Source organism: Erinaceus europaeus, chromosome 6, assembly GCF_950295315.1.
Source record: "Erinaceus europaeus chromosome 6, mEriEur2.1, whole genome shotgun sequence".
NCBI classification, from domain to species: domain Eukaryota; kingdom Metazoa; phylum Chordata; class Mammalia; order Eulipotyphla; family Erinaceidae; genus Erinaceus; species Erinaceus europaeus.
The window spans coordinates 45,022,934-45,045,324 of NC_080167.1; the positions used below are offsets into that span (position 1 = coordinate 45,022,934).

A 22,391-nucleotide genomic window follows, 5' to 3' on the forward strand; every position below is an offset into this window, starting at 1 on the left:
TTGGAGTATTACACCAAAGTAAAAAACTCTGGGGTGGGTGGGTGGGTGGGGAGAATACAGGTCCATGAAAAATGATGAATGAAATAGTGGGGGTTGTATTGCTAAATGGGAATCTGGGGAATGTTATGCATGTAAAAAAAAAAAAAAAGAAGTAGAAACACAAAGCAGAAATTGACTGAGTTTGGAGTATGGCACCAAAGTAAGAAAGCAGAAGTATACTAGAGTTTGCAGTGAGTACCTCCCTAATACTTCCTCTCCACTTTTCCAAGCTTTGGGTCCATGATTGCTCAACAATTTGTTTGGCTTTGTATGTTAACTCTCTTTTCAGTCACCAGGTTCCAGGTGTCATCAGGATGCCGGCCAGACTTCCCTGGATTGAAGACCCCACCAATGTGTCCTGGAGCTCAGCTTCCCCAGAGACCCATCCTACTAGGGAAAGAGAGAGGCAGACTGGGAGTATGGACCGACCAGTCAACGCTCATGTTCAGCGAGGAAGCAATTACAGAAGCCAGACCTTCTACCTTCTGCAACCCTCAATGACCCTGGGTACATGCTCCCAGAGGGATAGAGAATGGGAAAGCTATCAGGGGAGGGGGTGGGATATGGAGATTGGGCGGTGGGAATTGTGTGGAGTTGTACCCCTCCTACCCTATGGTTTTGTTAATTAATCCTTTCTTAAATAAAAAATAAATAAATAAAAATTAAAAAAAAACAAAAATCAGTGGCATTCCTCTTTGCAAACACTAAGCTAGAAAAAATTGAAATCCAGAAATCAATTCCTTTTACTATAGCAACAAAAACAATAAAATATTTAAGAGTAAACCTAACCAAATAAGTAAAAGACTTGTATACTGAAAATTATGTGTCACTACTCAAAGAAATTGAAAAAGACACAAAGAAGTGGAAAGATATTCCATGTTCATGGGTTGGAAGAATTAATATCATCAAAATGAATATACTACCCAGAGCCATACACAAATTTAATGCTATCTCCATCAAGATCCCAAGCACATTTTTTAGGAGGATAGAACAAATGCTACAAATGTTTATCTGGAAGCAGAAAAGACCTATAATTGCCAAAACAATCTTGAGAAGAAAGAACAGAACTGGAGGCATCACACTCCCAGATCTCAAATTGTATTATAGGGCCATTGTCATCAAAACTGCTTGGTACTGGAACATGAATAGACACACTGACCAGTGGAATAGAATTGAGAGCCCAGAAGTGAGCCCCCAAACCTATGGTCATCTAATCTTTGACAAAGGTGCCCAGACTATTAAGTGGGGAAAGCAGAGTCTCTTCAACAAATGGTGTTGGAAAGAATGGGTTGAAACATGCAAAAGAATGAAACTGAACCACTGTATTTCACCAAATACAAAAGTAAATTCCAAGTGGATCAAGGACTTGGATGTTAGACCACACACTATCAGACACTTAGAAGAAAATATTGGCAGAACTCTTCTCTGCATAAATTTCAAAGACATCTTCAATGAAATGAATCTGATTACAAAGAAGACTAAGGCAAGTATAAACCTATGGGACTACATCAAATTAAAAAGCTTCTTCACAGCAAAAGAAACCACTACCCAAACCAAGAGACCCCTCACAGAATGGGAGATCTTTACATGCCATACATCAGACAAGAGTTTAATAACCAACATATACAAAGAGCTTGCCAGACTCAACAACAAGACAACAAATAACCCCATCCCAAAATGGGGGGAGGACTTGGACAGAATATTCACCACAGAAGAGATGCAAAAGGCCAAGAAACACATGAAAAAATGCTCCAAGTCTCTGATTGTCAGAGAAATGCAAATAAAGACAAGAAGATACCACTTCATTCCTGTGAGAATGTCATACATCAGAAAAGGTAACAGCAGCAAATGCTGGAGAGGGTGTGGGCTCAAAGGAACCCTCCTACACTGCTGGTGGGAATGTCAATTGGTCCAACCTCTGAGGAGAACAGTCTGGAGAACTCTCAGAAGGCTAGAAATGGACCTACCCTATGATCCTGCAATTCCTCTCCTGGGGATAGATCCTAAGGAACCCAAAATATCCATCCAAAAAGATCTGTGTACACATATGTTCTTGGCAGCACAATTTGTAATAGCCAAAACCTGGAAGCAACCCAGGAGTCCAACAACAGATGAGTGGCTGAGCAAGTTGTGGTATATACACACAATGGAATACTACTCAGCTGTAAAAAATGGTGACTTCACCATTTTCAGCCGATCTTGGATGGACCTTGAAAAATTCATGTTAAGTGAAATAAGTCAGAAACAGAAGGATGAATATGGGATGATCTCACTCTCAGGCAGAAGTTGAAAAACAAGATCAGAAAAGAAAGCACAAGTAAAACCTGAAATGGAATTGGCGTATTGCACCAAAGAGACTTACTTTGAGAGGTGGGTGGGTGGGGAGAATACAGATCCAAGAAGGACGACAGAGGACCTAGTGGGGGTTGTATTGTTATATGGGAAACTGGGGAATGTTATGCATGTATAAACTATTGTACTTACTGTTGAATGTAAAACATTAATTCCCCAATTAAAAAAAAATAAGAGTCAAAAAATAAATATGGTGCATCTATGTTGAAATAGCAGCAGCAAACTCTCAGAAGGCTAGACATGGACCTTCCATATGATCCAGTAATTCCTCTCCTGGGGTTATACCCCAAGGACTCCATAACACCCAACCAAAAAGAGATGTGTACTCCTATGTTCATAGCAGCACAATTCATAATAGCTAAAACCTGGAAGCAACCCAGGTGCCCAACAACAGATGAGTGGCTGAGAAAGTTGTGGTATATATACACAATGGAATACTATGCAGCTATCAAGAACAATGAACCCACCTTCTCTGACCCATCTTGGACAGAGCTAGAAGGAATTATGTTAGGTGAGCTAAGTCAGAAAGATAAAGATGAGTATGGGATGATCCCACTCATCAACAGAAGTTGAGTAAGAAGATCTGAAAGGGAAACTAAAAGCAGGACCTGACCAAATTGTAACTAGGGCACCAAAGTAAAAACCCTGTGGTGAGGGGTAGACATGCAGCTTCCTGGGCCAGTGGGGGGTGGGAGTGGGTGGGAGGGATGGGTCACAGTCTTTTGGTGGTGGGAATGGTGTTTATGTACACTCCTAGTAAAATGTAGTCATATAAATCACTGGTTAATTAATATGAGAGGGGGAAAATCAATTGTATGTCTCAAAGTTTTTCAAAACACAAACTGAATCTTTTTAATATATAGGCTGTGTATTTGATATGCGGACTCTCTCAAAAGCCTAGACCAAGTAGATTAGAAGCATCCAATAGCACAGCTATATACAAGATACTGGATACTGTACAGCAAACCATAACAAAAGGACTTTTCAAAGTTAACCCAATTACCAAATAATGTAATGATAACATTAACAATGATTGTCTTTTTGAACCCTATGACAGCAGGAACCTCACATCTCCACTATAGAGCCCCAACTTCCCCCAGTCCTGGAACCCTTGGATAGGGCCCACTTTCCCGTATGCATCTCCCAATCCATATCAAATAATATTGCATCCGCCGATCACAACCTAACCAACGCAACTACTGCCACCTCAACATGCTTCACCTCAGACTGTGTCCAGAGACTTCACGTGTGGAATGACAACCCTTCAGCTTCATTACTCGGGTGAGACCTTTCCTTTTATAGTACACTCTAATTTCATCTCAGGTCGTTCACTTTCTAACAAAGTCCCATAACCTAGATATACACCAGTTTCTGTGAGAGAGAGCTTATGTTCACATGTATCCATAAACTACTGCAAAATATATACCTGAAAGCAGAAGTACACTAGAGTTTGCAGTGAGTACCTCCCTAACACTTCCTCTCCACTATTCCAAGCTTTGGGCCCATGATTGCTCAACAATTTGTTTGGCTTCGTATGTTAACTCTCTTTTCAATCACCAGGTTCCACATGCCACCAGGATGCTGGCCAGGCTTCCCTGGATTGAAGACCCCACCAATGTGTCCTGGAGCTCAGCTTCCCCAGAGACACACCCTACTAGGGAAAGAGAGAGGCAGACTGGGAGTATGGACCGACCAGTCAACGCCCATGTTCAGCGGGGAAGCAATTACAGAAGCCAGACCTTCTACCTTCTGCAACCCTCAATGACCCTGGGTCCATGCTCCCAGAGAGATAGAGAATGGGAAAGCTATCAGGGGAGGGGGTGGGTTATGGAGATTGGGTGGTGGGAATTGTGTGGAGTTGTACCCCTCCTACCCTATGGTTTTGTTAATTAATCCTTTCTTAAATAAAAGAAATAAAAGAAATAGCAGCAGCACCATTTTTGTTAATTTTTTTTTACATTTATGGATTTATTTTCCCTTTTGTTGCCCTTGGTTTTTATTGTTGTTGTAGTTATTATTATTGTTGTTATTGATATCGTCGTTGTTGGATAGGACAGAAAGAAATGGAGAGAGTAGGGGAAGACAGAGAGGGGGAGAGGAAAAAAAAGATAGGACAGAGAGAAATGGAGAGAGGACAGGAAAACAGAGAAGGGGAGAGAAAGAAAGACACCTGCAGACCTGCTTCACTGCCTGTGAAGCAACGCCCCTGCAGGTGGGGAGGCGGGGGCTCAAACTGGGGGCTCCGCCCCCTTAGGCCAGTCCTTGCGCTTCATGCCATGTGCGATTAACCCACTGAGCCACTGCCCAGCACCCCTGCTACAGAGTCTTCAATGTTTTGTCTGTGACTGATTTGAGAAGGTGAAAACCACTAAACATCACTTATGCTGTTATGACTAAGTAAATATTCTTGACTGCAGGGTCAGTGAGAAGCTAAGAGCCCATATTTCTTTTTTTTTATTAATTAATTAATTTATTTATTCCCTTTTGTTGCCCTTGTTTTATTGTTGTAGTTATTGTTGTTGTTATTGATGTCGTTGTTGTTGGATAGGACAGAGGCAAAAAAAAATTTTTTTTAATTAAAAAAAGAAAGGCAGAGAAGACAGGACCAGAGGAGAAAATGGGCAAATATAGATAGATAGAGAAATAATAGTTAATCCATATCTGCAACCTTGGGAGAACTATTATAGCTTCCAATGGAGGGAATGGGGATATAGAATTCTGGTGTGGAATTATATCCCTGTTATCTTATAATGTTTTAAATCAATATTAAGTCACTAATAAAATAAAAAAATAGGTGTCTTTCTTCCATTCTGTCACTTGCTCAGCATCAAGCCACATTTTATGCATGCCATAAGGAATTTTGGTCCAGAGGAATAAATGATAGGGGGAGATAACCAGAGGGCTCTGAACCCCAATTCCATATCACCAGGAATCTAGTTTTTATACCATCACTGAAAGGAAGAGTAATCTGTAAAATGCCAGAGGAAGTCAGGTACTGTTCCTCTTATCTGAGAGAGAAGAGAGGAAGAGAAAGGATGCTCAGAAGCAACAGCAGGTGGGGGCAGGGGTAGTTAGCATAATGGTTATGCAAAGAGACTCTAATGCCTGAGGCTCCCAAATTCAATCTCCCACACCACCATAAATCAGAGCTGTGGAGTGCTCTGGTAAATGGGTGTGGGTATGGCTTAGAAAGGAAGTAAAGGCAGGAATGTAGGGGGAAAATGAGTAAAAAATATATATAAATATAGATAGTGACCGATTGTGATAAAATAGAGTCAACCCATGTCTGTGACCTTGGGAGAACTACTGCAGCTTGCAGTGGAGAGGATGGGGACACAGAACTCTGGCGGTGGGAACATTATGGAATTACACCCCGATTATCTTTTGATTTTGTAAATCAATATTAAATAACTAATAAAGGAAAAGATAAATGAAATAAGGGCATTGGCTTATTTTATTGGATTGTTTATAGATATTTTGTTTTTTATATTTGTACTTATGTATTTATTCTGGATAGAGACAGAGAGAAACTGAGTGGGAAGAGGAAGATAGCACAAGAGAGAGATACCTTCAGCACTGCTTCACCACGTGTGAAACTCCCCCTACAGGTGAAACTGGAGCCTTGAACCCAGGTCTGTGTGGATGGTGATGTTTGTGCTCAGCTGGGTGTGCACCATCTGGCCCCTTTATTAGATCTTTAACATCTATTCCAGGAAAATGTTGACAACGCTATGGCTTCATAAAGAACATACTCTCACAAGGAGAAATTGAAAGCAGTTTGATTGTCATTCTCAAGGAACTTATATCTGCTAGAGTCTTGAAACAGTAACAAAAGGTCAACAGGACTAAAAGATACCACAAGGGAGGGTGTGATTAATCGTACACTTGAGTCTCAGATTTAAAGGGGGGAGAGAGAGAGAGAGAGAGAGAGAGAGAGAGAGAGAGAGGCAGGCTGAACTAGCCTGTGTACTGGGAAAGCAAGACTGGGAAAGCAAGACTTCAGTTGAGTGGCAAAGGGTAGGTAGGCAGTATATCAGGGAAAAATGAAATATTCATGTATACCCAACAGCACATTTATGGCTGATGGAGTGCTGACACTTCTCCCTCTGACTTACCATCACTATATTATCAACATTCTCACTTCACTGAGGCAATCAAAATGATTTTTGAAATGTGAATATATAATCTTGATCTTGACCAGTAGATGAATTCCCTGGCCATTTGGGGGAAATAACAGTAAAGCTTCACTACCAACCAGTGTGAGCAGTAGGACATAATGTCCTACTTGTTGGGACAGGAAGGTACTGGCAACAATCTTTATTCAGTGGAGCTTTGCTAAAAGAGACTGGGGCCGGGTGGTGATACACCTGATTGACTGCACACATCACCATGCATAAGGTCTCAGGTTCAAGCCCCCGGTCCCCACCTGCAAGAAGGAAGTTTCAGGAGCAGTGAAGCAATGCTGCAGGTGTTCTCTGTCTCTCTCCCTCTCCTCTCAATTTCTCTCTGCACTATCTAATTTAAAAATAAAAGACTGGGGAGACTCTTTTAATTTATCTATTATAATATTTTATGTATTTGTTATTGGATAGAGACAGAGAGAAATTGCGAGAGGGAGGGTAGGTAAAGAGGGAGAAACTAAGAGAGACACCACAGTTCTACTTCACCACTCATGAAGCTTTCCCCCTGCAGGTGGGGACCAAGGGCTTGACCTGGGTCCCTGCACACTGTAATCTGTGTGCTTAATTAGGTGTGTCTTCACCTGGCCCCTTTTAATTCATTTTTAAAATTTGTTACACATTGTTCCAATGAGGAACCAGAACAGTCATATGCCACTGCTTCCAACCCACTCCCCAGGATGGTGGGAGGCACCCCCTTTGGACCAGAGTGTGATCTTGGCACAACTGTTGCTCAGATCAAGAAGTCACTGGGGAATGGTAAGGACAAGGTTTCTGTAAGGACAGAATTCTCCAGAGCAGCTACTGCACATGGGATGGCCCTGAGATACCTACATCAGAGAGGTTGGGGGGACCTTTGTTAGGCCCAATTCTTGCAACCTTGTCTAATTTGCAAATGAGGAGAGGACTTACAGCTAAGAAAATTTCCAAGGGAAAAAAGGAGGAGAAAAAGAAGAGGAGGGGGAGTCGGGCTGTAGCGCAGCGGGTTAAGCGCAGGTGGCGCAAAGCACAAGGACCAGAGGAAGGATCCCGGTTCGAACCCCGGCTCCCCACCTGCAGGGGAGTCGCTTCACAGGTGGTGAAGCGGGTCTGCAGGTGTCTATCTTTCTCTCCTCCTCTCTGTCTTCCCCTCCCTCTCTCCATTTCTCTCTGTCCTATCCAACAACGACAACAACAATAATAACTACAACAATAAAACAACAAGGGCAACAAAAAGGGAATAAATAAATAAAATAAATATTTTAAAAAATCAAAGAAAGAAAAAGAAGAGGAGGAGGAGAGGAAGAAGGAGGAGGGAGAGGAGGAGGATGTGAGGAGGAGGGAGGAGGGGGGAGGCATTTTAGTCAGTGGTCTGACCAATTTCCAGAGACTGGGAGGGAATGGAGGAAGGTTGGCAAGTGCTTAAAGCCACTTGATGGCTTTTCTCAGAGAGTTTTACCTAGTCCAACTCCCCTGGGAAGCTCCCCTTGAGAGCCCCCACCAGCCCTTCCTCCAGGAAGAACTAAATGCTGCTAAAACACATCTCCTTCTGCCATCATAGCACTTAACAGATTCAAGCAAAGTTGGTGTCAACTTCCCTCAACTGTCTGTGGCATCTTGCCTGCATCTGATGTATGCTCTGTACTTGCTGAATGAATGAATGAATGAATGAATGAATTGAATGAATCAATGAATCAATGAATGAACAGAAAAAAGTTGCATTTCATCAAAGGGAAGAGCCAGATAAGAATGCGCAGTACTCAATTTCTTTGCAGGAGCTTCAAACAAGAAGGGAGGACCTAAAGACATGGACTTGGGCTGAGGGGAGGATTTCCAAGAGCTGGGGTTCCTCAAAACACAGGGTGAGGGCACTGCAAATTTTGAGGGGGCTGCTTTGTTCTCCAGGGTAAGGGGAGGAACTAGAAAGATGAACAAGTACTCTGAAGCCAAGGTCCCAGAGGGCAACATATACACACAGTCAGAGCTCAGCTGTGTGGAAGGCCCCACGATCTCAGGAGCGACCCCTGCAGCCAAAGCCAGGGTTTTACATCCCCTCAATTCATCAGCCTGGAGAGCCAGGCAGTCCCAGCTTACAAAGGAGAAGCAGGAACAAGGATGAAGAGTCAGCAGCGCAGTGAGAAGCAGGTGCTTTGCACAGGCAAATGGTACAAGGGGGGGGGGGGATGACTACAATGAATTAGTCACTGAAAATCCAGACGCCTGTCTGTACACCCAAGACTCACCTGTCTCATGACTTTTTTTTTATAGTTGGCTTTTTTTTTTCCCTGCTGAATTCTTAGAAAGATTTCTTACAAGAAATAATAATTTAAAATCCCGTAGGATTCTTATCTAACAAAGGGGAAGTGAGCCTAGGGAGAGAACTGAGAACTGGGGGGTGAGGGTGTGTGTGATGCTGCCTGGGCAGGCTGGCCAGGAGGGCCTGCACTGGCCCACAGTAGGGTTTCACAGGGTTGGTCCTCTCCCCCTCAAGACATGGAGCAGCCCTACTGGGAGCCACCAAAGCATTTGTTTCCCCAAAAGGACACTTGAGGATGCTTTCTTTCCTTCAGCGCTTTCTTAAAACGTGAGGGCTCCGGGGAGCATGTACTCCAGCAGGTGGGAATCTGTCACAAATAGATTAACATCAGCTTGTCACCTCACAGTGTCTAAATGTGCACAGAACTGGGGTGACACGGATGGGGGTGGTACTTGGAGACACTCTGAAATATAAGCCCAGCCAAAGACAGCCATACTCACTGTTCAGACTCAGGGGTTCGGACCCTCGCTTCCCTTGGAATGGGGACGTAGGGATGCAGAGAGACAGATAAGGGCCAACAGGACAGGAAGACCCTGCGTGGCCAGTGCATCGCGCCACCCCCCCCCCCCCCGCCCCAGGAAGAGCGCTGAGGAGCCCCTCCCTTTCGCCCTTCAAGATGGCAAGCCAGGAAAACTCTCTCTCTCCACACCTTGGGCACCCCCATCTCTGCGATGAGCCTGTTTTTGAAAATTTATGGCACGGGTATCATTTGGGACATTAGTGTCAGCCAGAGTGAGGCCCAAATCCCATCAGCGCACCCCCCACACACACACACACACTTTCTGGAGGATGGGAGGGAGATGGGGGTGGGGGACAGCTCTGGCCACTTGTGGTCCAAACCCACAAGTACCTAAACTAGTCAAATCTCGCTTCCCTGGGGGTGCCCTGCTTGGGTGTTTATGGGATGGCCCACACCACGGGAGGATCTTACGACCTCCCCCCTCATCCACACTCACCACCCGCAACCCATAACCCAGGGCGCAACCCATAACCCAGGGCGGGGCTGGCCAGCTAGTCCCGGGGCCCCGGCTCAGAGGACTGTCAGAAGCCCTGGAGGGGGGGATTCGCGGGCACCCCTCTTCTCCTGCCGGGTATCAAAGGACTCACAGAGCCCAGGGACCGGAGTGTGGGGTGCCTGGGATGGGGAGGGGGCGTCTGGGCCACGCTGTGGCAAAGTTTCCTGCTCCCTCAGGCCGGCCAGCCTCACCCCTGGGCGGAGAAGGTGCAAGGGGGAGAGGAGCCCCGCGCTGCCCGCCTCCGGGGCGCCCACCCCGCGCGCTCCTGCCACCTGCCGGGGGCGCGGGGCGCACACCTGCCACCCTGGGGCGCCCCCGCCCGGAGGGACCTTCTCAGACCCCCCTCCCGCCCCACTGCGCCTTCTTACCCAGTCCCGGGACGAAAGTGTTGAGGAAGAGGCAGATGACGGCTACCGGGAAGGGCATGTAGGGGATGGCGGCGCGCAGGGGCCCCTTCTTCTCGCGGACCTGCACCACCACCCCGCTGGACGACGCCCCCCGGGGCTCCGCAGCCGCCGCCGTCTCGGCGTCCTTGTGCGCGGGCTCCATGGCAGGACTCCCGGGCTCCCCGGCTCCGCTCCGGCTAGAGAGCAGCTCGCACCCGCCGCGCTCCCAGCGTCCCCGCCCGGCCTCTGCCGGCGCCTGCCCGCCCTCAGCACCCCGCACCCCGGCCGGACGGGAGGCGGCGACACGCTGCGGCTCCCCACGCCCCTCCCCGCCCTCCGCTCCGCCCGCCCCCCCCAACCGCCCCCAGCCCCGAGAGCCCAGCAGAGTGAGGCAAAAGCTGCAGGAGGGCGACGCAGGAGGCGGCGTGCGGGGAGGGAGGGGAGGGACCTACACGCCCAGCCCGCGGCTGCAGGTGAGCTGGACCCGGACCTCGCCCGCCACCCGGGGTGCGGCGGTCTGCACACTGCCCACCTTTACCTGCAGGCGGCACCCAACGCCCAGGAGATGGACCGCAAAGAACCTACCCTGCTGGCCTTCTATGCATTTTTTTGGTAATTATTTTTTTAGTCAACTGAAATTTTTAAAATTTATTCATTTTGATAGAACATTTATCATACATTTATTCAATTTGATAGAAATTGAAAGGAAAGGGAGAGAGAGAGACTTGCAGACCTGCTTCACCGCTTCTGAAGCTCCCCCCTGCAAGTGGGGAGCGGGGGCTGGAACCCCGGTCCTTGAGTATGTGTGCACTCAACAAGGTGTGCCACCACCCAAACGTTAATTGCCGTGTGTGTGTGTGTGTGTGTGTGTGTGTGTGTGTGTTTGTGTGTGTGTGTGTGTGTGAGAGAGAGAGAGAGAGAGAGAGAAATTGAAGAAGAAGGGGTATAGAGAAGGAAAGAGAAGGAGAGATATCTAGGAGGGCAGGCGGTGGCTCACCTGGTTAAGTGCACACATTACAGTGCACAGAGCTCAGGTTCAAGCCCCTGACCTCCATCTGCAGGAAGAAAGCTTCAAGAGTGGTGAAGAAGGGTTGCAGGTGTCTCTCTGTCTCTTCCCTACTCCATCTCTCCCTCTCCTTTCAATTTCTGTCTCTATCCAATAATAAATAAATAAATAAATATGGGTAGGGACAAGAGAGGGACATCTGCAGCACTGCTTCACCACTCTTGAGCAACCCCCTTGCGGTGGAAAGCAGGGCCTGGAACCCAGATCCTTGTGCGAGGTAACAGGTGCACTCTGCCCGGTGTGGCACCACCCTGCCCCCTTCCTTCAGTGCATTTTTAATTTAAATGGATTTGCTTCTTCAAGTCCCAGAGGAAGAGCCTTCTTAACATCTCAGGAAGTCCGAAGCTTTTCAAAGAGGCACACACACACACACACACACACACACACACACACACACACACACACACAGTTTGACAGGTGGGTTAGCAGTCAAAGTGGCCACAGTGCCCTCTGCTGTTGATAACGTGGTGGTTGACAGCAACAAGAGGAATGGTCTGGAGGTGTCCAGACCCGCTGTAGGGGACCCAATATGACTCAGATTCTGGGGGAGAGAAAAGGAGTCAAACCCAACACCTGCCTTCAAAGATCTAAGAGATGGACTGAGAGACACAATGGAGCACTGAAAGAGACAAAGTCCCAGTTTGCCACTTGCAGGGGGAAGCTTCACGAATGGTGAAGCAAATCTGTAGGTGTCTCTCTCCTCTGTCTCCCCCTCCTCTCAATTGTTCTCCGTCTCTGTTAAATATATATATATATATATATATATATATATATATATATATACATATATATATACATATATATATATATATGTATATATATATTGGGGCCAGGCAGTGGCACACCTGGTTAAGCGCATACATTACAGTGTGCAAGGTTGCAGATTCAAGCCCCTGCTGGTCCCTACCTGCAGAGGGAAAGCTTCACAAGTGGTAAGGTAAGACTGCAGGTGTCTCTCTGTGTCTTTCTATCTCCCTTTCCCCTTTCAATTTCTCTCTGTCACTATACAATAATAAAGAAATAAAATTTGAAGAAGTAAATAAGTATTTTTAAAAGAAAGAAAATAAGGGTCTACCTGTGAGTGAGGGGACTTGCAAAGAAAGTGGGGTAGATAAGACTTAAATGATAGCCAGACCTTACTACTTGAAAGAGTTTTGTCTTATTTTATTTTATTTTTTATTGCCACCATTGTCATCACTGGGGCTCACTGCATGATGGATCCACCACTTCTGGCAGCAATTTTTATTTCCCTTTTTCTTTGCTTCTTTCTCTCTCTCTTTCTTTCTTTCTGAGACAGAGAAATTGAGAGGGAAGAGGAGATTGAGAGGGAGAAAGAGAAACACCTGCAGCACTGTTTCACCACTTGTGAAGCTTCCCTTTATAAGTGGGGACTGGGGACTCGAAGCTAGGTCTTTGCACAGGTAACATGTGCACTGTACCAGCTGCATCACCACCTGGCCCCAGAAGTTTGTTTTATTTTAAATAAATATGTATTTACCCAAGTACTCCCTGCCATGCACATTACATGCTCTCACTCATTGCCACCTTACCGTCAGAACTCAGTGAAGGATTTACTTATTCTCCCCATTTCACAGAGGGGGAAATTGGAGCACTGAGGGATTAGTCTGCACCAAGTCATATGCCAGGAAGTGAGAGAGAAAGCTTGGAATGCAGCCAATCCAGAACCCATATGTAAAATGTTTCTTTCAGGACCCAGAAAAAAGTAACCCACCTCCTTGAAGTGTTGTTTTTGCTGTGTCCTGGAACTGTTTTAGCACCAAACACTACTTTCCTGGAAAATAAAAGGGGGCAGGAAGTGAGTTTACATTTGTTGATTTCTCAGATGCTTCATGTCTGGTATCAGAAACTTTCCAGGCAGGGAAACAGCACATACAAAAGCCTGAAAGCCTAGAAAAGCAGGGAATATTCCAGGAATGGCAGTGCTGCTGGCATAGGGGGACATGTAAATAGAGACAAGAAAGAAATCCAGTAAGGCAGCAGGAACCCAATAAGGATGGATAAAGGAATGTGAACCTTACCCTGTTCATCCTGTGGACATACTCCACAGGGAAGATATTTAAGTGTTTTAGTCATTGTTACTATGGAATACAACCATTTTGTCAACAGCATAATTTCTGCAGGCCAGGAAATCAGAGCGCATAACTGAGAGAGCTCTTCTTTGCTCCATCACATCTGGAAACTGAGAAGACACAAATGATGGCAATGGTTAGAACAGCTAGCCGGGCTTAAAGGATCCACTTCCAAAGAGATGTTCAGTTCTGATGCCAAGACTGGAGGGCTAGGTCAATGGGGACCTAGCTCAACTGGCTCCAGACTACCTGCATCTGACCTCCTGACCCAGGACTTGGATTTTTCACAATATGGTATACCTGGCTGAGTGCAAACATGCATAGAGACTCAGGTTCAAGCCCCTAGCCGCCACAAGGGGAAAGCTTTCTAAGCAGTGAAGCAGTGCTGCAGGCCTCTCTCTCTCCCTCTCTCTCTCTCTCTCTCTCTCTCTCTCTCTCTCTCTCGACTCTCCCCCTCTCCCCCTCTCCCTCTCCCCCTTTCCCTCTCCCTCTCTCCCTCTCCCTCTCCCCCTCCCCCTCTCCCTCTCCCCCTCTCCCTTTCCCTCTCTCCCTCTCCCTCTCCCTCTCCCTCTTTCTCTCCCTCTCTCTCTCCCCCTCTCTATCAACCTCCTCCCTCTTGATTTCCCTGTCTCTATCCAAAATAACCAAGTAAAACAAATAAATTCATTTTAAAGGAACTGGAAGTAGATTCAACTGAATAGATTTTACTATTCTTTATTTTGTATTTGTTTTATTTTTTATTTATTTTTAATATTTATTTGTAAAAAGGAAACATTGACAAAAAACACAGGATAAGAGGGGTATAACTCCACACAATTTCTACCACCAGAACTCCATATCCAAGCACTGCTTAGCTCTGGTTTATGGTGGTGTTGGGGACTGAGCCTGGGACCTTGGATCCTCAAGCATGAATGTCTTTCTGCACAATCACTATGCTATCTCCCCAGTCTTCAACTGGATGCATTTTAAAATAAAATAAAAATGAGAGATTGTTCTGATGTTATTGAGCAGGATTAATGAATTGGACAGCATCCCACTAAACAGACAGATAAGAATTTTTAATAGTAAGTGCAGGGGTGTGTGTGGTGGGGGGAGACTTGCAAAGGCAGAAGGGTACAAAATGAGGGAAGAAGGAATTGGCCTAGGCAAGATCACATCCCTCTGGGAAGCAGCAGAGATGACTGATACTAAACAGGAAATTCCAAAAGACTGAGTCAAGGTTCAGTTCCTGGGACAGGCTTAGACTGCCAAAAGTTCAAACCTTACCTCCCAGTTTGGTGAAGTGAGGCTTAGCATAAATGACTCCATTTTGAGACTCCCATCTCTATTAACATTAGTTAGCTGTAACTGTGGGATAAAAAGGGTAGAGACTTCTGGTAGAGTCACTAGAGTGTAACTTAATAGAGGACTTTAAGGAGGGTGTTATAAGTGGTATTAAATGCCGCACAGTGGGGGGGGGGGGGTGGCCGGGGAGAGAGCACAAAAGGATCCATTAGATTTGGCCACTTGGAGATTCAACTCACTGGAGGTCCCAACTGTGAAGTCCACTAAACTCATCTTCAAGGAACTTATCAGCAAGAAATATTGATCATCCATAATGTCCTCTTATGATACATTTTTCCCCCAGAACACTGCTTAACTGGCTTATGATGGTACTGGGAACTTCAGGTACCTTAGGCATGAAATTCTTTTTGCATAACCAGTGTTGCTATCTCCTCAGCCAACTCTTAAGCATGAAGTCCCAAGTTTATTATTATTTTTCTTTACTGAGGGGATTAATGGTTTACAACAAAAACAGTTGTTGATACATGTGTAGAATTTCTCAGATTTTTGCAAAATACTCTCACCTTCAGCCTAGGTCCTCCTCCACCATCATGCATCAAGATCTTAAAGCTACCACCTCCCCCCAGCATCCTTTACTTTGATGCAATACACCAATATTTGTTTTTTATCAGAGCACTGCTTAACTCTGGCTTATGGTTGTTCAGAGCATTAAACCTGGAACTTTGGAGCCTCAGGCATGAGAGTCTTTTTGCATAACCATTATGCTGTCTCCTCCACCCTTCCTGTGGTACTTTCATGTCTATAAAAATCTACAATCTTGAGAGTCAGGCAGTAGCACAGCAGGTTAAGCGCACGTGGCACAAAGGTTAAGAACCAGTGTAAAGATCCCGGTTCGAGCCCCCAGCTTCCCACCTGAGGGAAGCCCCTTCACGGGCGGTGAAACAGGTCTGCAGGTGTCTCTCTTTCTCTCCCCCTCTCTGTCTTCCACTCCTCTCTCCATTTCTCTCTATCCTATCCAACAATGATGACATCAATAATAACTACAACAATAAAACAAGGACAACAAAAGGGAATAAATAAATAAATAAATACTTTAAAAAAAATTTTTTAATCTATAATCTCTCCTCTTTGGGTTCTGTTCATTATTTTGTGTTTTTTGTTTGTTTGTTTGTTTGTTTTGCCAGAGCACTGCCCAGCTCTGGCTTATGGCAGTGCCGGGGCTTGGACATGGAACCTCAGAGTCCCAGGCATGGAAGTCTTCTTTTGTTATTATTATCTTTATTTATTGAATATAGACAGCCAGAAATGGAGAAGGAAGGGGGTGATCAAGAGGGAGAGAAACAGAGAGACACCTGCAACACTGCTTCACCACTCGCAAAGCTCTCCTTTTACAGGTGGGGATGGGGGCTCAAACCTGGGTCCTTGTGAATTGTAACATGTGTGCTCAACCAAGTGCACCACCTCCTGGTCCTGAAAGTCTTTTTGTATAACCATTATGCTAGCTCCCCAGTCCATGTTCTCTCTCTCTCTCCTCTCTCTCTCTATCTTTTTTTTCATTCCCTTTTGTTGCCCATGTTGTTTTATTGTTGTAGTTATTATTGTTGCCATCTCATTGTTGGACAGGACAGAGAGAAATGGAGAGAGGAAGGGAAGACAGAGGGGGGAGAGAAAGATAGACACCTGCAGACCTGCTTCACCACTTGTGAAGCGACTCCCCTGCAGGTGGGGAGCCAGGGGCTTGAACCAGGATCTTTACGCTGGTCCTTGCACTTTGCACCATGTGTACTTAACCCACTACGCTACCACCCGAATTCCCCTGTTTTCTCTTTTATTCTCACTCTTGTCAGGGGCTTCTACCACATCAACTTGATGTTGTGTCTGTGGTGATTTTTTGAAGATTTTAATATCTACACTATTTCAGGTGCAAAGAGATCTCCAAATAAAAGTTAAAGCCTTAAAAATAACCACCCCTCAAAGAGCAGAAGAAAACACAACAGGGAAACACATCAAACAGCTGATTACATCAGCCGACGTTATATCTAGGCCAGGCATGGGATCAGGAAGGTAAAATCTACTTCTTGGCCTCGTTCTATTATCCGCTGAAGCAAGTTCCCCAGTGTTAGGACACCTTTTTCACTTGAAAACAAAATTGGCTAAAGTTAGCTTCCAAACTGCCCAACTGCACAAGGGATTTCGAATAAATTGATTGAGTACTGGCAATAGAACAACAGTCTTTGTTTGAAACTCTGCGTGTCTGTCCAGTGGTGTCACCTTGGCCAGAGTAAGTCATGGATTTGTGCCTACAAGTATCCATTTGTTCCATAGGAAATTCCATGTGTGAGAATTCCAAAGAGCCAGGATGTGAACTATGGATCATAAATGAGGACAATGTGATCTCAGGTCCTTGGGCCAGGTTACTCGCTTCTCTCTTCTTCTGTCTGTGGGTGGAATGCTTCACCTTCTTACCTAAAATGATAGCTGACCTCACGGAGCTCTTCTTGCAGAAGCCATAATGGTGTAACCTTTGCAGAAGAACAAGATAAGGGGGGAGTCGGGCTGTAGCGCAGCAGGTTAAGCGCAGGTGGCGCAAAGTACAAGGACCGGCAGAAGGATCCCGGTTCGAACCCCGGCTCCCCACCTGCAGGGGAGTCGCTTCACAGGCGGTGAAGCAGGTCTGCAGGTGTCTATCTTTCTCTCCCCCTCTCTGTCTTCCCCTCCTCTCTCCATTTCTCTCTGTCCTATCCAACAACGATGACTACAACAATAAAACAACAAGGGCAACAAAAGGGAATAAATAAATAAAATTAAATTAAAAAAGAACAAGATAAGGGGAAAGGAAAAGCATGTAAAGTCAAGGTCAAACATCTTAGTTCTTTCTTTTCCCCCCTCTTAATTATCTTTATTTATAGGATAGAGACAGCCAGAAATCAGGAGAATGAGGGTAGATAGAGAGGGAGAGAGAGACAGAGAGACACCTGCAGCCCTGCTTCACCACTTGCAAAGCTTTCCTTCTGCAGGTGGGGACGGGGGAGGGACTCAAACCTGGGTCCTTGCACATTGTAACATATGCACTCAACCAGGTGTGTCTCCACCTGGCTCCTAAGGTCAAACATCTTTACCTTTCCATCTTCCCATGGAGGAATATGCTGGGGTTGGGGTGCCCTACTGGACTCTGTGGGTCTGTGCTCCAATGGAAAGTCACCCCTGCTGTCAGCCTCCTTTCTTTCTCACTTAACAGCAAGCTTGTCATTGGAGGGGTACTCAGACCAGGAGGTCTAATCTGGATTTGGACGGCAGGTATATACAGAAGTATTTGGAAACATGGTGCTTACAGGAAGTCAGCCCTGAAAGGAAGGGTGAAGGGTGTCAGTAGTTAACCCCTCCCTGTAAGAAGGTGACTGTGGGTGCAGCACTTCTTGGACCCCAAGTAAACACTGGGGTTGCTGTTAGATAACTGCTCCCTGCCCTGCATGGACTTTAAAGGACCCAGGGAAGACTTGTTACCTCCCTGGATGTGGAGTCTTGATGATTTTATTTATGTATGTATTTATTTATTTGTTTATTTTTGGATAAAAACAGAGGGTAATTGCGAGAGAAAGGGGAGATAGAGAGGAAGAGAGAGCTACCTGCAGCACTGCCTCACCACTTATGAAGCTTCCCCCCTGCAGGTGTAGACTGGGTGCTCAAACCCAGCTCTTGGTGCATGGTAATATGTGCACCCTACTAGGAACACTACCGCCCAGCCTCAAAGCACTGTCTCTTTAAGAGCCCCACCATGGACACCCAGAGCCTGAGCTCCCTTGGCAAGTCCTACTTCTTAAGCAAACAATTCTGCGTTTTTCCTAAAGTTGGTAAGGCTGCAGCTGCAGACCAGGTTATAGAGGAAAACGCAGAATGCTGTTAAGAAAGAGTACCAAAGACTCCACCAGGCTTTTCTGATCTGAAAGCAGCTGAAACCAGGCAGTTGTGTTTGCTCTTAAGAGCCAAAGACACAGGTCAGGCATTTGGAACCCAGTTAAGCACACATATTATCTTGCACAAGGATTCAGGTTCAAGCCCCTGCTCCCTGCCTGCAGGGGAGGAAGCTTCATGAGTGGTGAAAGAGGGCTGCAAGTGTCTCTCTTTTCCTCTCCTTCTCTATCTCAGCCTTCTCTCCCAGTTTCTCTCTGTTCTATCTAATGAGGAAGGAGGAGGTGGAGGGAAAAAACAAAAAAGCATTCTCTCCTTGGAAACCTGGGAGCCTCAGGCATAAAAGTCTTTTTCATAACCATTATGCTGTCTCCCCAGCCCTATTTATTCTATTTTAAAGAGGAAGATACAGAAAAAAAGAGTCAGAGAAAGAGGGAGACCAAAGCACTGCTCAGCTCTAGTTTAAGGTTTAAGGTTGTACTGGGGATTATACCTGTGACCTCAGACCTTCCCTCAATCATGGAAGTCTTTTGCTGAACCATTATGCTGTCTCTCCTGATATTAAACATTTCCACATATACTCATTGGCCAGAATTTGTCACATGGCTTCACCTGACTACAGGGGAGTCCAAGAACTTCATTCTGGTCAAAAAATGAAGTTTGTTTGAGTTGGGGAGCTAGCTCAGCCTATTAAGAGCCACCAGCATGCAAACCTGAGCTTCCAAAGGTCACAGGTTCAATCCCCAGAATCATCTTATGCCAGAGTTGATCAGTGTTCTGGCCCTGTCTCTCTCCACTCATAATAAATTTTGTTTTATTTTATTTGCCATCAGGTTTATCACTGGAGCTCAGTATCTGCACAAAGACCCCACTGCTCCCAGAGGACAGTTTTTTCCTCTTCCTCCTTATTTTTTAAATTTTTTAATTTATTTTGGATAGAGACAGAGAAATTGAGAGGGAAGGGGAAGGGAGGGAGAGACACCTGTAACACTATTTCACCACTTGTGAAACTTTCCCCTGCAGGTGGGGCCCAGGGGCTTGAACCTGGGTTCCTTGTGCACTGTAGTATGTGTGCCACCACCCAGCCCCCCTTTTTTTCTTTCTTTCTTTCTTTCTAATAGAGAGAGAGGAAGAGAGAGGAAGAGAGATACCTGCAGCATGGCTCCACCATTCATGAAGCTTTCCCTCCTGTGGGTGAGGACTAGGGGATCCCATAAATAAATCCTTTTAAGAATTAAAAGTTTATTACCGTGGAAGAAGAAGGGATGTAAGGATGCTGGGGGCAGGGGTAGCAATCTCTTCTGCAATGATACACAGCCCTGAAACCATGTCTGCCAGCATGTTTTCTCTGTCTCCCAGTCTTCCTGTCCTCTCTCCAGCCTTCTGCCTCTCGACTTCTTCCCTCTCCCTTTCTGTCTTACTCCCCACTGCACCCCCTTTTGTGTGCTGGCTCCCCACTAGGTTCTTTTACATGCACCATCTCCCATACCTTACTCTGTGAGGATAGTGAACTGGACTGTGCCTCAGTAAAGTGAAACCATCTGCCAAAGTTCTCTGTGCGTAGCCACTACATCCACCTGCAGCTCTGCCCACCCCAGGCCCTTCTCCCCCTCTGGAGTCCCCCCACACACACACACACACATACTGAATGTCCCAGCCCCCACCTCCTCCCCCTGCTCTTGACTTCATTTGTCTTCTCTCTCACTCAGCTTATTACTCACTGGTTCTGCTCAGCTCCCGATAAATCCAATCAATCTATAAATCAGCTCTCCTGATTAGACCTGATGGGGATTAAGGTTGAGTTTCCATGTAATTACAGGTAAAGACCAGGCCAATAAATCAAAGCAAAAGGACAAAAAAAGAACAAAGCTAGATTACCTCGACAAATGTTACCTCTTCCTCTTCTCCCTTGTTGAGCTGTTTGAACAAACTTGAGGTGGGTTGGGGAGTGCCAGGATACAACTCTGACCTTGGGCCAAGTCAAGACCCTGAAGGTCAGTGAGGCCTGGGCTCCCAGTCTTGGGCCATGAGGTCATCTTCCCCCACTTGGCCACAGAGAAGGAGAGAGCAGAGATTGAACCACACAGGGGTCCCCAAATAGGCAGAGGGGTGAAACAGCACTCAAGGGCAGTGACAAATTTGTCCTGTGCTACAAGCAACTGTGCCATTTGTTAGTGAATGGCCTCTGTTATTTTCTGTAGTGTGAAGTAACATATGATAAATTTATAAAAAGTAGGAGGCTGAGGAGATAGCATAATGGTTATGCAAAGAGTCTTTCATGCCAAAAACAACAAGCATCACTGGTTCAATCCCCAACATCATCAGAAGCCAGAACTAAGCAGGTCTTTCTCTCTCTCTCTCTCTCTCTAGTTTAATGAAGATATATGTATATACATTTATCTTCATTAAAAATAAATAAATAGGAGAGCAGGTGCTGGAAAACCTGGCTAAGCATACATGTTAGCATGTGCAAGGATCCAGTTTCAAGCTCTTGGTCCCCACTTACAGGGGGAAAGTTTTCTTTTTTTTTTTTTTTAATTTTTTTTATTTAAGAAAGGATTAATTAACAAAACCATAGGGTAGGAGGGGTACAACTCCACACAAATCCCACCCCCTCCCCAGTAGCTTTCCCATTCTCCATCCCTCTGGGAGCATGGACCCAGGGTCATTGAGGGTTGCAGAAGGTAGAAGGTCTGGCTTCTGTAATTGCTAGGGGGAAAGTTTTCTGAGTGGTGAAACAGTACTGAAGGTTTCTATCTTTCTCTCTCCTACTCTAATCTATTCCCTACACACACACACACACACACACACACACACACACACACACAGAGAGCAAGAAGAACGAAAGAAAGAAAGAAAGAAAGAAAGAAAGAAAGAAGGAAAGAAAGAAAGAGGAAAGGAGGAAGAAAGAAAGAGAGGAAGAAGAAAAATGGCCACTAGGAGTGGTGGATTCACGCAGGCACCAAACCCCAGGGGGAATTCTAACAGCAATAAAAAGAAAAAAGAAAGAAAAGAAAAAAAAAAAAAAGGAGGAAAGAAAACCAATCTCCTTCCCTTCTCCCCCTCTAGAGAGCACTGTGGAGCCAGAGGCAGGGTGGAGGAGGGGCAGGGAGGCAGAGTCACTGACTTAGCCTGGGTCTCTGTAGCCCTCTCCCCCCACTCCACCCCCAGCAACTCGTCTTCCTGCCTTCACACTCCCACACCCCGGCTCTACCTACGTTGACTGGCACATCCTGGGGGCTTTTGATCAAAGGGAATCCAATCCACTCCCTCCCTGGAGCACCCATCAATTCACAGAATGCAGTCTTTGTTATTCCGCTGTCCCAACAGCAGCCCCCATGCTTGGCTGTGTCTTCGGAAGTGGTGGGAGGCCTAGAACTGATGACTCCATGGGGGCTGGGCCCAGCCATGATGAATCAAGAGAGAAAGGTGGATTTCAAAAAGGGAAGAGAGAGAGAGAGGGAATGAGCTTGCCTTTTACCTCAAGGATGATCCACCCCAGGGCATGAGGGTGGGCCCGTTGTCACTGTGTAACTTTGGCATGCCCCTGGAAAGATTATACCAAAACACAAACCAAGGAAAAGCAATAGCAAAATTCAGTCAACTAAGAAAGCCAGAGCACTCAGCCCTGGGCAGCTGCAGATCACTGAGGCCAGAGCAGAGAGCTGGTGTCTCTCCCTGGCCTGTCTCCAGGACTGTCACCTTAATTCTTGCTGACTCTTAAATGAGGAGGTTAAGCCCTCCATCACAGCTCCCTCTTAGCTTCCTAGGCCAG

General features: G+C 46.0%; 1 protein-coding gene across 1 annotated transcript in view; it reads right to left on the bottom strand.

Annotated features, from left to right (window-relative positions):
* Nucleotides 1-10,543, bottom strand: part of STUM (stum, mechanosensory transduction mediator homolog) — an 81,698-nt gene extending 71,155 nt beyond the window's left edge. The window contains exon 1 of the mRNA XM_016193102.2: nt 10,250-10,543. Within this exon, the coding sequence (XP_016048588.1) occupies nt 10,250-10,430 (181 nt within the window). The 5' untranslated portion in view covers nt 10,431-10,543. The remainder of the gene's footprint in view (nt 1-10,249) is intronic.
* Between the last annotated feature and the right edge of the window lie 11,848 nt (nt 10,544-22,391).